Below are 18803 nucleotides of genomic sequence, written 5' to 3'. Positions count from 1 at the left end.
GGTGGGAGTCAAACTTGTAGTGTTTCCCCACTGCAAAAAATGGCCTTTCAAAAATAAGAAATAAAAGATTAAAACAAAGCATATTTGCTTGAATCAGGTGAAAAAATCTGTCAATGGAACTAGTCAAATTTGACTTGGTAAGATTTCTTAAAGTAAGATGAAAAATTTAACCTGTTTTTAGATGAAATAATTCCAAAATAAGATTGGGGAACTTATTATGCGAGATCTGATTAACTCAAAATCATCAAAATAGTTCTTATAACAAGATCGTACTTCTTACATTTAGCCATTTTTTAAAAAATATTTTTTGGGGGTCTTTTCCACCTTTATTGGATAGGACAGTGTCGAGACAGGAAGTGAGCAGGAAATGACCTCAGGTCAGAATCAAACCCAGCTCCTGGATTTATGGTATGGCGCCTTACCTACCTGAGCCACGACACTCACTTAATTCACTTAAGTTCATGATAAAGTCTTAGCAGTAAAAACTGAATTTAAGATAAATATACTAATATTAGGATTGTTAAATTCTACAACTAAGCATTGCTAGCTTAAAAGATTCTCCTTTTGTGACCTGTAATTAGTAAAATACTCTAGATATGAGACCAGAGACTATCTTGAATCAAGTTGACGACGTGTAGCATTGCAACAAGTTTATTTTTTTTCCCATTTCAACATTCAAACATTAAAACATCTCTTAAGATTCCACTTCCCCAGGACCTCAGGCACCAAAAAAATAAATAATAATAATAAAAAAGTCTACGCATTTTGACTTACAGTGCTTACACAACGCCAAAGCAACGGTGCATTTTGGGGGCACTAGATTCAAAGATTTCAGTAAAGTTCATTTATTCCCAAAACAAGCATACTTTTTTTTTTTCTTGAAACAAGATGAACCGCATTTGACAAATGTCCAAAATGTACTTACTTGTTTAAAAAAAAAACTTGTCTTATTTTCAAAGGTGCTCCAAATAAGACTTTTTCAAGACATTTTGTCTAGACAAGATTTTCAAGATGGACTGTCTAAAAACTAGCCTTTCTAGCTAAATGAGGTTTTGCTTGTTGGGCAATTATGTCTTATAATAAGGGTGGCTCGATGTTTTAACTTGAAAATAGACAAATAAACTTCCTAAGATTTTTATTTTTTGCAGTGCCATCTCTCGACCACACTGCAAAAAATTGAAAACTGAATTTGAGGAGAAAATTACTTAACACTAGTGAAATTATCTTGCTGCATAGACAGATATTTTTACTTGATAAGACATCTTAGAATAAGTCGGTTGCAATCTAGAACTGGGTTTAATAATCTCAGAATCGGTGTCTTGTATTCTTCTAATAGGGAATGCTAGATCGTTTAAACTATTTTCAAGATATTTTCACTTGCTAAGACATCATTTTTTTGCAGTGCGAGACATGGCAAGAATTTACGGCCCTGTGATTGTCTAATCTGGCATCGTGACCATCATGAAAGACAAAAATATCGTATCGTGTTGTCTGATCTCAGCATTAGCAGTGTCCTGATGGTTGCTCAGCATGATATGGCTACATTCAGCACGATTTTCAGAACAAGACATATCAAGTAAATTGAACAACAGTGTCAATGCAGCCATGTGAAAGTGGAACTCTTAAAAAGAAGTTCACCATGACACCGACATGAGAAAATATGGATGTACAGGTGGTTTCGAGTGATTTGAGTCGAAGGGATGGTTGCCGGAGGCAGGCTGCTATCGAGCCGGCTGACAAAGAGACATTTTGGGTCGATTGCTCCCTGCTTGGAGGCTGATAGGGTTGGGATGCTATTAAGATAAGGAAGATTAGCCGGACACAGACAAATGAGAACACACAGTAGATGAGCAGGCTTACAGAGTCGCGAGAGCTTCACACTTACCATGAAAAATGACATGAATTTCACACGTGATCATATGTTTTTCACACGAACATTTCAACATACTGTGCCCAGGAATTGCATGTTAACTCAAATGAGATCATGTGAATAAAATAGGATAAAGAAAATGTGAAGGAAATCATGTGTGAATAAATCAATAATGTGAAACATTTGTGTGTAAATCAATTAATTGTGTATTTAAAAAAAAGTGTAATAAAAATTAATTGTGGAAGAATAAAATCGCCTCAGTGAGGCCCACTTTACACGGGGACGGTCTGAAACAAAAACGCAAAAGTCCGTTTTCGTTCTCACTTTTTTCCGCGTCTACACGACCGTTTTCAAGGAGGAAATCTGCGTCTATACGGTGACGCATAAATGTGTGGAATTCAATTGGACGTGCATGCCAGGCGGCTTAGTGGTGCTGTGAAAGACCTCCGCTATGTCTGCACGCATGCGCAACGTCTTCCGTCTTGTCTGATCTGCACATCTGCGCCGCGAAAACTTTGACTACTCTGCCTATGGCTACTCGTGAGGTTGCCAGAGCAGCTTGAAGGTCCATTGGATCGATGTAATCAGACATGCTGTAGCCGTTCTATATGAGTGGGTGGAGCACAGAGGACGGCAGGACAGAGATCAGGTTTACAAATAGGCTTTACTGCCACACTTTTCAGTCTAACAAGATTTTTAAACCAACAGACACACGCGCAACCGGCGTCTAGCTTGGGGATGAGCGTCTCTGATCTCCCTCTTTAAATAGGGCGCGGTCACTGGGAAGACACACAAACACAGGTTAAGTGACATCAGGTGTAGTGATTCTGCCACTTACCTTCCCTGACTCCACCCTCCTGTCACAGACCGGCGCTTGACCACGCCCCCGCTGCCACACATGCTCTTACTATGACGTAAACGCGTACCCGACGTGAGCAGATCCGAGCAGAGTTTCGCGTATTGGGTAGTTTAGACGGATATGCAACGGGGGCTGTTTTTAACTTATCCACTCTGGAAGGCATTTTCAATTTTTTCCGTTTTTCAGCCTCGAAAACTCCGTCCCCGTGTAGACGAAAGGCACTTCCGATAAAATATTTAGTCGTTTTTACCCGACAGCTTCCTCGTGTAAACGGGCCCTGAGGCTGGAGCTCATACCAGCCACTGCTGTTGTGTGTGAGTTTGAAATCTGATCAGTCCTGTAGGAGGAGTAGCAATTTTTGTGAAATTGCATGTGACTCCTGTGTAGCTGCATCCATGGCAGGTGGCGCCATCTGGTGAACAATTCTTGTTGGAATGTGTCTTTAGAGTCTTTTGGGTGAGTTTCAGTGAAAACATCCCAGCAGTTTACGAAGAGTAGCGTTTAATGTGATGAGTCACCCAAAAATTTCAGATGCCCATAAGATCGTAAATATGACAGGTGGCGCCACCATCTCAACAGCTTTTATGCACACTTCCACCTGGGGAACATTGCGTGTGAGTTTGATCGAAATCTGATCAATCCTGTAGGAGGAGTAGCGATTTTTGTAAATTGTAGACAGACGACGCGTGATCGCATAAGCTCATCCGGCCTGGCCCACAGCCCGATGAGCTAAAAATTGTGTATTTAAAACAATCCTATGTTAAAAAAATGAATCATATGAGGGGGAATAAAAATACCTGCACAACTTGTGAAACTGTCTGGAACATAACATATCGACTGTCTGAAAGCCCTGTGCGATCATTCTCACGTGAAGTTTGTGTGACTTTTCTGTAAGGTGATATTCTGATGACTTCACTCCAATACTAACGGAAACATTAAAACTAAATCTAATCCAAGTTCTGAGGAAAAATGTCTTCTTAGTAGGTGTTTCCTGAAGAGAGGTCAACTCACAGTCCAGAGGATTCACAGCCACATCTCCATATTGCCTTGGTAACAAAAACGGTAATGATAGGTTTCTGTGTATTAAACACAGAGACAGAGTTCGTTCGAAACACAACAGTGGCACGTCTCTTCAGGACAATAGCACGTGACGGAAAAGGGAGAAACTCTCTCCTCTCTATTCAAACGCTGACCTTTCGGAGGTTTGTTCCTGACTTCAGATTACATCACCGTATCTGCCTGAGCACGGAACAGAGTAGCACCTTCTTTGGAGATAATGATTTATCGTGGATTCGGAAGCTTCTCATACATTATCGTTTCTACGGCAACAGCTCTTTCGCAGGAGATGTTTGAAATAAATTGATTAAAAACGTGCATGATTGTTGATGTGGTGAAGTTTGCTACGTATAAGGAGACGTTCATGTAACAGTTAAGGAAGGAGTCTTCAGTGTCAGAGGGAAAGCTGTAAGTTTTCTGATATCTTCAGGTCAGAGGAGTTTACACTTTTTGCGGTTTCTTGGTAACATGACAAGCTGTGCTTGTTTGTTTGTTTTTTTGTCCTTTGAGTGAGGAAAAAGAAAAAATGATGAGAGAATGGCCGTAAGTGAGAACAGGAACTTATTTCATGGATGTTCCAATGACAACATTCAGTGTAACTATAAATGGATAAATATAGCCACCAGCACCAAGGAAGGGAGCGAGCACCTCTGGTACACCAAATCTGGCATGAATCTAACAAATTGCCTCAGAGGAGAACGTCAAAATGTGACGCATGTCAAAACACACAAAACCAAAACAATAACTCCCTTCCTGTTGAGTATGGCTAATGCAATGTACAGTGCAGTTTTGTTTGTCTTGGGCCACCACACACACCTACCAAATTTGGCACGGATAGGTGAAACTATATACCGGGTAAAAGTCTCAATGACATGTGGGGGCGCTATTGAGACCCCCGGACACACCTGGGGCCAAGCCTCTATCCCTGAGTAGCGGTGGCCAGGACTGATGTGTACACCAAAGTTCATGAGTTTTCACCCATGGGAACCACCTCAAAAATGGCCAAATCTTGAGGAAAAATAATAATAATAATAAGGAGAAGAAGCAGAAGAGGAATCCTTAGGAAAACAACAGGGCCTTGCACTAGAGGTCTGCGCAGGACAGAATTTTCAGTCCCGCTCCCGCAAAGAATTATGATTTTCAGTCCCGCTCCCGCCATATTTTGTCCCGCTCCCGCCCGCAAATCCCGCATGATGCAGGCGTTCGCGTTATTTCTCACGAAAGTTCTTGTCATTGGCTTGGGGAATGAAACATGCCGAGCTTAGCTGAGCTCTCCACTGACCGATCCTTCACCTAGCGCACGTAGCGAGGGTGCGCGTTGCCAGGCGGCATGCACAGCTGAGGCTTTACAGAGATACCCAACACACCTACCAACATCTACAGTGGATATTAAGAATATTATACATTGCACATAGCTTATATGTCACTCCTCACATTTACATTCTATGAAATACAAGTAGGCCTATAAGAAATTAATATAATTTAAAGACACAGCGTGATGGTGCCCCGCCCCCTACTTTGAGTGGATTTGAGCATAAATATCTACAGCTCACGTTCAGGGGTGCGTTTCCCAAACAACCAACCAAGTTAGCATTAAACCAATATGGTACGATGCAAGTTTGAACTAACTAACATCCAACAAACGACTGTTTCCCAAAGCTGTAGTACCAACTTGGTCTGAACCAACACAGTTCAAAGTGATTTCAGGACTCTTGACTTTTTAACGGTAAATGTACCTCTTTTTAAAGCAGCACTTCCTTCTGAAGCACTGTGAGCTTCACTAGAGGAGCTCTGCTCTTCTGCCATGATCGGAGATCTCAAACACGGAAGAGCGGAAAGGAATCGGAAACGTACGCGAGATTAGACCACATCCGCAAATTTAGGCATCTTAAAATGTTTTTATTAATGCCAAATAAAATATCCAGCACAAATTATATATGATAGACATAAATTAATAATTTATAAATTTTATTTTAAACATGTTTTTAGTTAGCGGGACTGCAGCTTATCACCTCTCCCGCCCGCTCCCGCATTGTGCACTCCCCCTCCCGCCCGCGCCCGCAATGAGCTTTCAAAATTTGTCCCGCGCCGCACTGCTTTGCGTCGGGTCTCGCGGGAGTGCAGGGCTCTACCTTGCACCTCGGTGCAGCGCCCTCCAATGGACACCGGAGGCCATGCACCTCTGGTGCTCAGGCTCTAAAAAAAAAAAAAGTATGGCATTCTTGAATTAATGCATAAATTTGTAAACACTGGCCAATGGTGTGGTATAAGAGGAGAAACACTCCACAGAGTGGACGAGCTGTTATAGTAATTATAATCAAGTTTAGGGTGATAACAGTAATTCTGCTTCATCACCACCACGTTGATTATTTTCCTGTAACACTATGACACAGTGTTTTATTTCTGACATAAAAGATGATTGACGTTCTGGTGGTTAGAGACTAATCCAAAGGCTGGAAGACAGAGACAAAGAGACCATAGCCACGCCTTCTCCTTTCTCATTTTCTTTTGGCTCACAAAACCTAGGTTTGCAAATCCAAAACTCAAATTTGACAGTTTTATCGTTTTGACTGCTGCTTTAGCTAAAAAGAAGAGCAGAAGAGTGTAGTTTTCAGCTAGCTTCAGGATCGAGTAAATTGAAGCTCTAAAAGATTCCTTAGAACAGTTGGATTCTTTAATTATTTCCATAAAACAGAGTTAGATTTCCTTTATTTATGTAAAAAAAGATGAAATGAAGATGGAAGTCCATCTTAAGAGGCTGTCGATGTGTTTACGGTTTGGCTCAGTGATGATGCAGCTCTTGAATAATCAGACAGCAATCTTTCTCCCCAAGTCTGACTGGGGAAACGATCTGTCAGGGAAAACACACCGAGCAAAACAACCCTCGAGAATAATGATTAATAAACTCGTTTATAAAGGGCTCTCAGACTCGCGGCTCTTCTGAGAACATTTAATCTTCTGTAACAATCATAATATGGGCTTTTAGCAAAACGGCACAAACTTGCCCTTTAACAATAACGTTCCAGTTGAATAGCTTAATTTAAAAAAGCTTTTACAGCTTGTTTTCACTGAGGCACTAATTCAAAGTGTATACGCCAGTCAGACAAAACACAGCGAATAAATCTCTAATCGTTTATTTTTATTTTGGGAACAAATTAAACATGCTCTCGTTTAAACTCTGCCTTTCTTTTGTCTGTTAATGAGGCACAGCACATGTTTCATGTTTGTGTTGTGTAGAAAAATAATCAAGTGTTTTATTCGTCTTATATCACAGCAATTTGCCAACAATGGCAATTTTTTAATTTAATAAAGAATCAGGTTCTTTTTATCCATTTACAGTTATGTTCTGGAATGTCTGCAAAACAAGGTAGTTCCTGTTCTTGCATACATTACAGAAGCTATAAACAGTCGTTTCCTCACCAGCCTCTCTTTCTTTCTTTCTTTCTTTCTTTCTTTCTTTCTCTCTCTCTCTCGATGTTAAGACAAAAAAAAAACACAGCTTGTCGTGTTACCAACAAACCACAAAAGTGTAAATTCTTCTGTCCTGAAGGCGTCAGAAAAATCTAAAACTTTCACCATATCAAACGTGTTTTTAACCTGTTTATGCAGATCGCTCACCATACATGTCCCTGTTGCTATAGAAACAATAACGTTACCAGAACGAACGCATAAATATAAACCTGCGCCGTAAAATTAATCAACACCTTCTGACCAATCAGAATGCAGAATTCAACAGCTCTGTGCTCGAAAAACAGAACAAATGTGTCCTTTGGCAGTGCTTTTGGGGTTATTACTGTCTCTTTTATTATCTGGCACGAGCTACTTCCGGTAAAATCATGCGCTCTGATTGGTTCCTTGGCAGGCAGTATTTTCCTGTCATGCCCGTGGGCGATTACGGACTTTCTTTCCAAGGCGGTGGCTTTCAATGTTGCAAAAAACAAACAAAACGACAAAAAGAAAAGATTCATTGGAAATCAAAAATGGCCGAAACACAAAAGACAAACAAGAGTCAGCAAGTTATTCAAGAAATGAGCAACGAAGAGCATTCAGAAACCACTAAGAGAAATTCAGTTTTGAAACCACTAGCTGGGCGGCACGGTGGTGTAGTGGTTAGCGCTGTCGCCTCACAGCAAGAAGGTCCGGGTTCGAGCCCCGTGGCCGGCGAGGGCCTTTCTGTGCGGAGTTTGCATGTTCTCCCCGTGTCCGCGTGGGTTTCCTCCGGGTGCTCCGGTTTCCCCCACAGTCCAAAGACATGCAGGTTAGGTTAACTGGTGACTCTAAATTGAGCGTAGGTGTGAATGTGAGTGTGAATGGTTGTCTGTGTCTATGTGTCAGCCCTGTGATGACCTGGCGACTTGTCCAGGGTGTACCCCGCCTTTCGCCCGTAGTCGGCTGGGATAGGATCCAGCTCGCCTGCAGAACAGGATAAAGCGGCTAGAGATAATGAGATGAGATGAACCACTAGCTGTTTATTCTGCATGCGTGACTCAACTACGTTACAAATGATGTGACTGAAAGCAGCGTCACGTCTTGTTATAATGCATCTATTTTAATCTTAGAAATAAAAAAAGACATATAATAAACTCCTTATTAACCTCGCTAGCTCCGTCTTTACGGGAAAATATCAGACTGAGGTCTTTTCGTACGAATCTCGGTCTGATATTTTCCTGTAAAGACCTCACGCTCAGTTAATAAGTAGTTAATAATTTCTCCGAAAATGGTTATTATACTTTGACACACATTGAAGAAGTTTTTAAAAAACGTTTTATTCTGTAAATCTGAATTGATGTGCTTAGGATTGTGTTTGAACTCATAACTTCAGTCATAATCATACAGCACGTGCCTGAGCTTTTATACACATTAGTCTGGTGAAAATGTTTTTTTAATGCACTCGGACGATTAGCAGTCGTTGAACCACATACCCCTATTGTTCCCTTTCTATTTTAGTCCGTAGCATTTATCTGCTTCGGTGTGTGTTATGATGGACAAAGTGATATGGACAGCTGGGCTGTGAAACGGTAGTTCTGCATCACTGCTGATCACCTGGCTTGGCCCTGCACTGCCAGCTCCGGCTTCGTCTAATATCCGTTAATTACAGCAGTTAATCAGACTGGGAATGAGCCTGGGCATGATGCCATTTCAATTTGACACCGGTGCGAGCGAGGTTTACACCCCCGCCAAGCCAAGACCTCTTCCTGCCAATCCTCGCTCCACCTGGCGGGGTTTACGAGGCCAACGCAGATTAACCTGGAGCTGCACATTCGCCGAGAGGTGAAGAAAGTAATCAACGGAGTGCACTGGATTCTCGTTCTCAGAGAAGAGTAATGAGCCAATGCGAGAAAGACTTCACTCCATTTGCAGCATTTTAGCGCTTTGTACATATTACACACTGAGGGGAGGCTCTCATGACTTATCGCACAGAGGCTTCGCCAGCATCCCTCCCTCTCTCCCTCCCTCCCTCTCTCTCTCTCGTCCTCTCTCCATCACTCCATCTTTCCCTCACTTTCTGCTCCCTCCCTCAGAGGAACACACAGTCCCACTGGCATCCAGCCGTCTGCATGCTGCTTCATTTCTCCACACACCAGCTCTGGGTGAAAACCTAGAAGGGGTGTTGGAGAAATTGAAAGGCGTCCAGAGAGGGTCAGCCAAAAAAAAAAAAAAAAAACCAGAGGTAAGAACACTTCTGATTTTAGTTTGCAAACATTTTTTTCCCTCGGATGACTGAAGTAGATGTGATTTATTGTCATGCTGAGGGGCATCGTGGTGCTCAAACGGAATAACCTGTTACTCGTACTCATGAGAGGATTCTCTCTCTCTCAGAGAAAAAAATATTTCACTGATAATATATTTGACATAATTATTATGTAATGAACAGAAATACCCAATGTATGTTTTTCCTTCTGTCATTTTTAATGCTTAGTTCAGATGTTAATGTTTGTCGTATACATTTACATGCTGTAACTGATTGACGAGGTCATGGTGCTATTTTTAAACCGAATGTAGTCTTTATAAGTTCATTTTGATTTAAATATTTTACACAAATTTATTTGACCTTTACATCTAGCTTTAAGTATTTTTGTCAGCATGGAATGCCAATTAACACATTTCAAATGAACATCAATGAACATCTTTTTTCCTACAGAACCCGTAGAATTCCTATTGAACCGTATTTTCTCCTATAGAACCTGTAGAACTCCTATCGAACCGTCTTTTGCCCTACAGAACCCGTAGAACTCCTACAGAACCGTATTTTCTCCTACAGAACCCATAGAACTCCTACAGAACCATGTTTGCTCCTATAGAACCTGTAGAACTCCTATCGAACCGTCTTTTGCCCTACAGAACCCGTAGAACTCCTACAGAACCGTATTTTCTCCTACAGAACCATGTTTGCTCCTATAGAACCGGTAGAACTCCTATCAAACCATATTTTCTCCTACAGAACCGTGTTTGCTCCTACAGAATCCGTAGAGCTCCTACAGAACCGTATTTTCTCCTACAGAACCTGTAGAACTCCTATCAAACCGTCTTTTGTCCTACAGAACCTGTAGAACTCCTACAGAACCATATTTTCTCCTACAGAACTTGTAGAACTCCTATCGAACCATATTTTCTCCTGCAGAAGCTGTTCTTCTTCTTTTATTTCCCTTTTTCTGGGGATTTAACCCCACTAGGGTGTGTCCGTATGGTCTAACAGACACTGGAAATTTGTTCTGTCCGTCATTGTCCTTCTAATCTGCTGAGCATCCATTCCTAGGTATTTCTCTAGTGCAGTCCACTTGGGGGCACGCTCATCAAAAAGGATTTGTTTTTCTACATCATCATTGTCCATTCTACATATGTGCGCTAAGTACTTCAAGTGTTGTTGGATGCAGTACTTCCTTATTGGCCATGTGCCAGTGATGCACCATAGGTCCGCGTTAGATAGTATAAAACGCCATCCCTTATCGTCATCAGCCAGTTCCTCCTCATTCCTATCGTCCTTCACTCTCTTGTAGAACTCCTATCGAACTGTATTTTCTCCTACAGGATGTGTAGAAGTCCTATTGAACCATATTTTCTCCTACAGAACCCCTAGAACTCCTACAGAGCTGTGTTTGCTCCTATAGAACCCGTAGAACTCCTATCAAACCATATTTTCTCCTACAGAACCTGTAGAATTCCTACAGAACCATATTTTCTCCTACAGAACCTGTAGAAGTCCTATCAAACCATATTTTCTCCTACAGAACCTGTAGAACTCCTATCGAACCGTATTTTGTCCTACAGAACTCATAGAACTCCTACAGAACCATGTTTGCTCCTACAGAACCCATAGAACTCCTACAGAACCATGCTTTCTTCTATAGAACCTGTAGAACTTCTATAGACCCATGTTTTCTCCCATCGCTTATTATAAATCAAGATCAGTGCTATATAGAGCATGGGTCAGTATGTATGTTTTCAGCTTGATGTTGAGAGTTATGTAACTTTCTTGATAAATGAAATCTTCCTTCCTCATCCTTTACATTTGAGTCAGTAGAAGACACACACACACACACACACACACACACACACAAGACAAATTGCTAGATGTCACATTCTGGCTCGAGACCAATTCCTGCACTGTGTTTATCAGCTGGCTGGTGTTGGCATCTTCTAGCAGTAGTCCACACACATCCATCACACAGTTGGCATAAGTATGTCCATGAGTATTCATCAGCATGGGTTAACGATAGCTGATGGCACGCACACACACTGCTTGATTTATCACCCAACACCAGCGAGCCGTAAGCACACCGCTTCTCCATTTATTTCACAGATAAAACACTCCAAGCCTCCATTACACCGCTGAAAATGCTACGGTTAAGACGTAAATACGTCTCGTCTGAATATCACGAAATAATACTCGTGTCTGATATATTGGTGTCAATTTACACAACAAGCTCCACACACTAGTGCTCATTAATCTCTCTGGATTTGATTCGTAAATCATTGACACAGGAAGCGTGGTGTTCGTGAGAATCCTGTTCGTTGGGAAAAACTTTTGTATCTCACGCTTTGCTCCTGAGTTTACGCTGTCAATTTTAAAATCACTTCTTTATGCCGATTCCACTCCAATCCAATGAACATTTTGTAAAATGCACATTATCAATCTGAAATAAAGCATGAAATAGGATATGACTTGACAATACATTAGGACAAAAGTAATGGCACCCTATAAAAGGAGGAAGTGTTCACATGTCTATAGGAGTCGACACGCTGCAATGGCTGAGCTGCATTACTGGAAGATTTTGTGCACATCATACTTCCGAGGCATGTTTTCACCCTTTAGTTGCCATTTCGTCAGCTCTATTTGTCTTTTATCCTTTTATGGAGTTTTCTGGGTGTGGCTAAATTTAACTCAGCTATGCTGGAAGCTTATGGCTGTTTTGGTACTTATGGACATGTAAGCATGAAGAGAATCAGAGAAACTTTTGTAAGCCAAACTGAACTAAAAATGTCTGTCAATTACCGATTTTCTGTTTAAACTAAAAAATAAAATAAAATAAAATAAAAAACCTCAATGAGACTGTAACTCATACCGGCCAAGATGCCCATAAAATCGTAAATATGATAGGTGGCACCACCATCTTGACAACTGTTATGCACACCCACCTGGGGAACATTGTACGTCAGTTTGATCAAAATCTGATCAATCCTATAGGAGGAGTAACAATTTTTGTAAATTGTGGACAGACGATGGACAACACGTGGTTGCATAAGCTCATCCAGCCGGGTCAACATTTCTCCTTTAAGATCATTTAGTTGACTGGTCTATGTCACAACTAAACGTGAATGAATTCACGCTCATAGCAACAGGGTTTGGTTTGTAGATGGTTTGAAAACTGTGACATCTATTCCACCTCCACAAAACAGTAAACAACAGAGACGCGTGAACAAACAAGTCAAGTGAAAGTAGATCACACTGGCTACATCCCAACAACACTTAACACTCAAGAACTAAGAACCTACCTCAGACCTACCGAGCAACATGCTGCTTCAGAAAGGCCAAGAATATCGTTATCATTAAGGACTCCTCCCACCCTGCCAACACACACCACTTTGCCATCAGGCAGCGTAAAGTACCGGTGTGTCCATTAAAATTCAAGAACAGTTCTTCCCCAAGCCGTATGCATTCTGAATAAATAATGTGAATAAAACCGTCTCAGATGCACTTTAACTATTTTAAGCTATGTATTTACTGTCTTAGAAAAAATAGTTGATGTAATCAGTGTTTTATATGAAGACACAGTAGCTCTGTCACCTGATGGAGACACGGAATTCTTCGAGATACTCGGAGTATTGCAAGGAGATACCTTAGCTCCTCTTCCTCTTTACAGTATGTAATGAGAATCGCTAGTGACAAACCGGTGGCACGGTGGTGTAGTGGTTAGCACTGTTGCCTCACAGCAAGAAGGTCCTGGGTTCAAGCCCAGTGGCCAGCAAGGGCCTTTGTGTGGAGTTTGCATGTTCTCCCTGTGTCTGTGTGGGTTTCCTCCGGGTCCTCCAAAGACATGCAAGTTAGGATAATTGGTGGCTCTAAATTGACCGTGAGTGTGAATGATTGTTTGTCTCTGTGTGTCAGCCCTGCGATGACCTGGAGACTTGACCAGGGTGTACCCCACCTCTCACCCATAGTCAGCTGGGATAGGCTCCAACTTGCCTGCGACCCTGTACAGGATAAGCGGGTACAGATAATGGATGGATAGTGACAAACCTGAAGACACTGGATTCATGCTTAACACAAAGGAGCAGACATCCTGCAGAGATTTTACCTTTGCTGGTGATATTGCGCTGACTTTTAATACCATTGTTGAAGCCCAGTTACTCCTTCATAAAGTAAAAGAGGCTGAAAAACTTGTGGGTCTTCATTTCAATGCATTGATGACAGAAAATATGGGATTCAATCAACCTGAAGGTAATTTAACATCAACAAAATGGCAACTATTGAACTGTGTGGAAGACTTCAAGTACCTGGGGTCTTGGATTAGCAGCTGTAGTAAAGAGACTGAAGTAAGAATTGGACAGCCATGAATAAATAGTCACTGATATGGAAGTCCAATCTGAGTTGATTGGTGAAAATCAACTTCTTCAGAGCAGCAGTGGAGACCATATTGCTATATGGAGCCGAATGCTGGACACTAACAGAAGCTCTTGAGAGAAGGCCCAATGGGACTTACACAAAAATGCTCAGAATTGTTCTAAATGTCATTGTTCATCCGTCGTAGTGACTATGACCACCTAGTCATCCTGTGGTTGGGTTGGGGTAACGTGTCCACAGATGGCCAATGAGGCCGAGCCTTGCGTGGAGTATTTTGTTGTAGTTATCACCGCAAACGGGTGTGTCTTTGACCTACTATATCAACACAACAACCAGGGAGCAAACCAAACCAATCAAAGACCAGAGACAAGAAAAGGTTAAGTTGTAAAAAAAGTACACTTTATTAATAATTACAAAACTTAGTTAAAATTGTCCACAAGTCCAATGTCCCAATATTCAGTCCAGTCCAGAAGTTGCCCCACCCTCCCTCCAAAGATGGTCTACACAGTTCCTGAAAACCAGAGAGAGACAGATGTTAAGGCACACTTTGGATAACCCTCCACACTCAACCAGTATAAACAAAACACCCTCCAAACATGCAAACCCCAGGTCACTACACAGCACAGTCAATTCAATAAATAGTCACTGCAACGATCCTTATCACACGAGTATGGATGGCTCTCACAATACACGCGGATTGAGGTCACACAGTGTAATGTCCACAGCACACAAAAGCACTAAATGCTAGTGCAGTACCACACAATATCCAAAAAGACCAAGAGGAGGGGCTTCCAAAGGTGACTAATTACAGTCTATGAAAGTCTTTACTCCACAGCCAGCCAGTGGAGCTGTAAGATGGAGGGGAAGGAGTTTCTGGACGGGGCTGACACAGGTAAAACACAATAGAGGGGTACTTAACTTGTACAAGAGAGGGCACGTCTACTCCTTCTCTGTCTCCACAGCAAGAACATGGTTTGGCCCGAAGATGGTAGCTGGCCCAGGTGGGGGGATAGAATGGGGGGTCTTCACCATGCGGGGTTCTCCAGGGATCCAGTAGAGCAGATGCCTTTAAGAAGGGTGAACAATTCCACCCCTCGAACTTCCCAGCACCTTATCCCGCCTCAGTGTTACTGTCCCATCAACGAAGCTGCGTTGCCCCCACACGCGCTGGTTACTAGTGAAAGAGAGGGAAGCGTAGAGGACGACACAGGTTGAGACTTACACTGCAGCTCAATCTCCCAAAGGAAGTAACACAGGTAGTGTTTTGGTACTCCAACAATTCAAACCAAATGGCCACTTATCTGCTGGAGGGGTAGACGATTCTACCCCTCAATTGTTCCACAGCACCTCCACAAAGACACCACAGCGGCTCCCACAGGGTCTCGGTTGAGTCTTCCACCACTCTGTTCCAACGCCCTCTCTGTGGTAGTCTTCACAAAGATACCACAGCGGCTCCCATAGGGTCTCGGTTGAGTCTCCCACCGCTCCGTTCCAGCTCCCTCTCTGTGGTAGTCTTCGCCAAGACACCACAGCGGCTCCCATAGGGTTTCGGTTGAGTCTCACCGCTCTATTCCAGCTCCCTCTCTGTGGTAGTCTCCCCCCCCCCCCCAGCAACTGCTCCACCACCAAGTGAACTGCCTTTATATAGCCCAACCAATCATCAGTCCCCAATCCGGCTACACCACTAATTAACTGAAACAGCTAAAGTGAAATCGTTAACACTAATCTGTTGAGGAATGCCCCAATCATCATACACCATTGTGATTGACACAGCTGAAGTCAATTGTTAACCCAACATCCACTAAGTGGCAGCCATCTTGGTACACCAAAAAAAAAATGGTTACCACTAAGAATCGTGACACTTCCCACTAAAATTCCAATACAGTTTTAACCACCCTGTGACATAGTGCAGGCATGGATGGAGGATGGTGTCCTTTAGAGGGTTGCTGAGATGTTCCTTCCTGGCCTGTCTTTTTTTGTTGTGCAGTGGTTGTACGGGTCTCCTCATGGGTAGTGGGTGATGGCTCTTTCCCAGGTTAGATGTCGCCAGTGTGCTCTGTCCATAGCAGTTTCTTCCCATGTGTAGGGGTCAATTTTGAAAGCTTTTAGAGAAGCTTTCAGTGAGTCCTTAAAGCGTTTCTTCTGCCCGCCATGGCACCGTGCACCTTCCTGTAGCTCTCCGTAAAGCAGTCGATGGTCTGGCATGCGAACCAGGTGTCCTGCCCACTGGAGTTGGGACTGCTTTAAGATGGTATAGATGCTGGAGAGATCTGCTTTGGCGAGTACATCTGTATCAAATGTTCAAAATGCATCATGGCGGCAAAAAACCCACAAACAATGCATTATACAAAGATCTACCAAGTCTTAGTGAAACCATCCGCAAGTGTAGATTGAGATTTGCAGGTCGCTGTTGGAGAAAAAAGGATGAAGTAGTTCACAAACTGGTGCTGTGGGAGCTGACTCATGGAAGGAGAAGCCGTGGCAGACCAAGACAAAACTACATTAATCAGCTCAAAGAAGATACAAATATGAACAGGAGAAGCTTGATGATGAACGTGATGGAAGATAGGAATTCACGGAGGCAGTTAGTCAATGATCGGTTCCGAGTGAGTTTGCTTCCGTAGGGGTGGGTAGATTTAATGTTTCACCTTGTCTTTCATGTCATTTTTTACGTGACTGTCTCTTGTCATGTTTTAAATATAGCTGATGATTTTAGCTAGCTAGCAAACCAACCATTAAGTCTTTTATTCGGACACTGTAAAGCCAGACTGACGGTAAAAGCAAGACAAAGTATTTGCATGTGCCAATGTGACGTTGGTTACAGTACAATATACGTACGAATCAACCTGACTTCTATCGCAAAATGTACAAATTAATCTCACCAAACTTCACACATACGACTGCTGTGTTGTTTTCAGAACGCACAGAATGGGAAAATCCGAGAGCCAAATGGATATCATGGAGAAAACAACCAAGCCAAGGAAACATCGCTGGACCGTAGTGGAGATCGGCCTGTCCGTTATATTACTGCTGATGAGCTGCGCTTTGGCGGGACTGGTCGTGCTTTACGCTTCAGCACTCAAAGGTCGGAAGCTGTAGCATGTTTTATGGGCTGTGTTCACGTAAATCGTCACTCAGCAATTATTTTGTGTGAAAGATAGAACAAGAACAATTGAGCTGCTAATCAGTTGCATAGATGCAAATAAATCTGTACTACTTTCCCAAATAACAATTAACAGTTATTCTACGAAATCGAGTCCTGCATCAGCTGATAGCCGACGAGACGCGAAGCACTGAGACTGAGTGGAATCGCTGTTTTATTCTGTCCACATTCGCAGGATTTTGAGTAACAGAGCATTTTTATTTTTAGCAAATTCGATAAAAAACTTTATACAAAACATCTGACAAAATCATTTCCGCTTAGAATGTAAACAAACCAGCGAAATGTCAGGCACAATCGGAGAAAAATGCTGTAATAATAATTCTTGAAAAATAAAATAAAAAAACATACATTTTTACCATCAAATACTTTCATTCCATATTTTCTTGCTTTTTTTGTGTGTTTCTTGGGGTTTTGTTTTTGAGTAGAGTTTTTATTTCGTCCTTGGTTGGTTCAGCAACACGCTCCGCCATTTTCTTTTTCTCTTCTCACGGTATATGAGCTGATATTCTAGTAGTAGAGTAGCCAATCAGAGCATGCGATTGCTCATATCCAGTGAATGTGGATAGAATAATTACTAATGTAATAAGAAATAGTTACATAAATGTAAACACTTAATGAATGTTTTTTCATTTTATTTCAGATTATTCCTATCGAAATGGTGCGTCAAAAGGTACTGTATATTACCAGTTGTTACGTTCTTAGGAAAACTAGTATAAGTTCGCTAACGACAACAAACATTAATAATGAATTTCCCCAGAAAATTACAAATAGACATCACAAATAAAACTACCTTTGAGAGAGAGAGAGAGAGAGAGAGAGAGTGTGTGTGTGTGTGTGTAATAGTTTCTTATTAACTGATCAATGCCACCTCATGATATAATGCATTGATCAATACTAGTTTTTCATTCTCGTGTTGATTTGAGATTTTATCCTCACATCTAATTTCACGATCCCAGTTATCCCTTTAGACAGAACAAAACAGTTTCTGAGGAGATTATGGCTACATCCACATGACAACGGCAACAAGATTTTTTTTTTAAATATCGCGTCCACATGGGCAACGGATCAGTAAAATATCAGGTCCATATGGCAACGCAACACTTGCTGAAAACGATGCAATACACGTGCCACACCTCTACGTGCGCTGTAAGACGGTCCTATCGGAGACACCAGAACAATAGAAGAAGTAGACGCATGCGCATAAACCCCTTCTTCTGTAGCATTAGCCACATAAAGTTTTGATTATTAATCAGTAGCGTAAAACGAAAGACGCGGAAAGAGGAATGAACGGGGGTAGATGGAAGCCGGTACGCCAACATTCTGATATCCTCCAGAATTCTTTAATGGTCCGGAATAAATTGAATGCTACACGTTGATGGATTACTTTGTTCTTCTACGCCCTTTTTGAGGAATGTATTGTTGGACTTAAACCAACATCTGAAGAGGTGAGATCGCTCCTTTTTTTTCCCTATTTTTGCTGGCAGGATTGTTTTTGTTTTTGGAAAGTGCACGGGCGGTGCGCGGTTTGGTTATACTCAGTACTTCCGCAGTGTTTGGACTAAAGACTCTGCCCTAAGGGCTATTCTCTCTCTCTCTCTCTCTCTCTCTCTCTCTCTCACTTTGCACCATTACACAATAAATATTCACAGTGAAAATATTTTGAAAGCGCGTTTCATGAACCAAGTTATAGGATTTGTTGACAACTCGCATCGAGTTCGTTACACTTCTACCCGGCGTGAAGCACTGACAGTCATGTGGTTGTGACGTCATCGTAAACAAATCCGTTCTACTC

At 42.0% G+C, this 18803-nt stretch overlaps 1 protein-coding gene across 3 annotated transcripts in view; it reads left to right on the top strand.

Moving 5' to 3' along the window:
* The window catches only part of mmel1 (membrane metallo-endopeptidase-like 1), a 62620-nt gene that overhangs the window by 20365 nt on the left and 23452 nt on the right, over window positions 1–18803 (top strand). For all 3 annotated transcript variants that reach the window (XM_060909751.1, XM_060909749.1, XM_060909750.1), the window contains 2 exons: window positions 16767–16933; window positions 17652–17681. In XM_060909751.1, coding sequence (XP_060765734.1) covers window positions 16767–16933; window positions 17652–17681 — 197 coding nt within the window. The remainder of the gene's footprint in view (window positions 1–16766; window positions 16934–17651; window positions 17682–18803) is intronic.

This window comes from Neoarius graeffei, chromosome 26 (assembly GCF_027579695.1).
Source record: "Neoarius graeffei isolate fNeoGra1 chromosome 26, fNeoGra1.pri, whole genome shotgun sequence".
Classification (NCBI taxonomy): Eukaryota; Metazoa; Chordata; class Actinopteri; order Siluriformes; family Ariidae; genus Neoarius; species Neoarius graeffei.
Note: the sequence above shows the minus strand (reverse complement) of the source record. Positions and strands in the feature narration are given on the sequence as shown.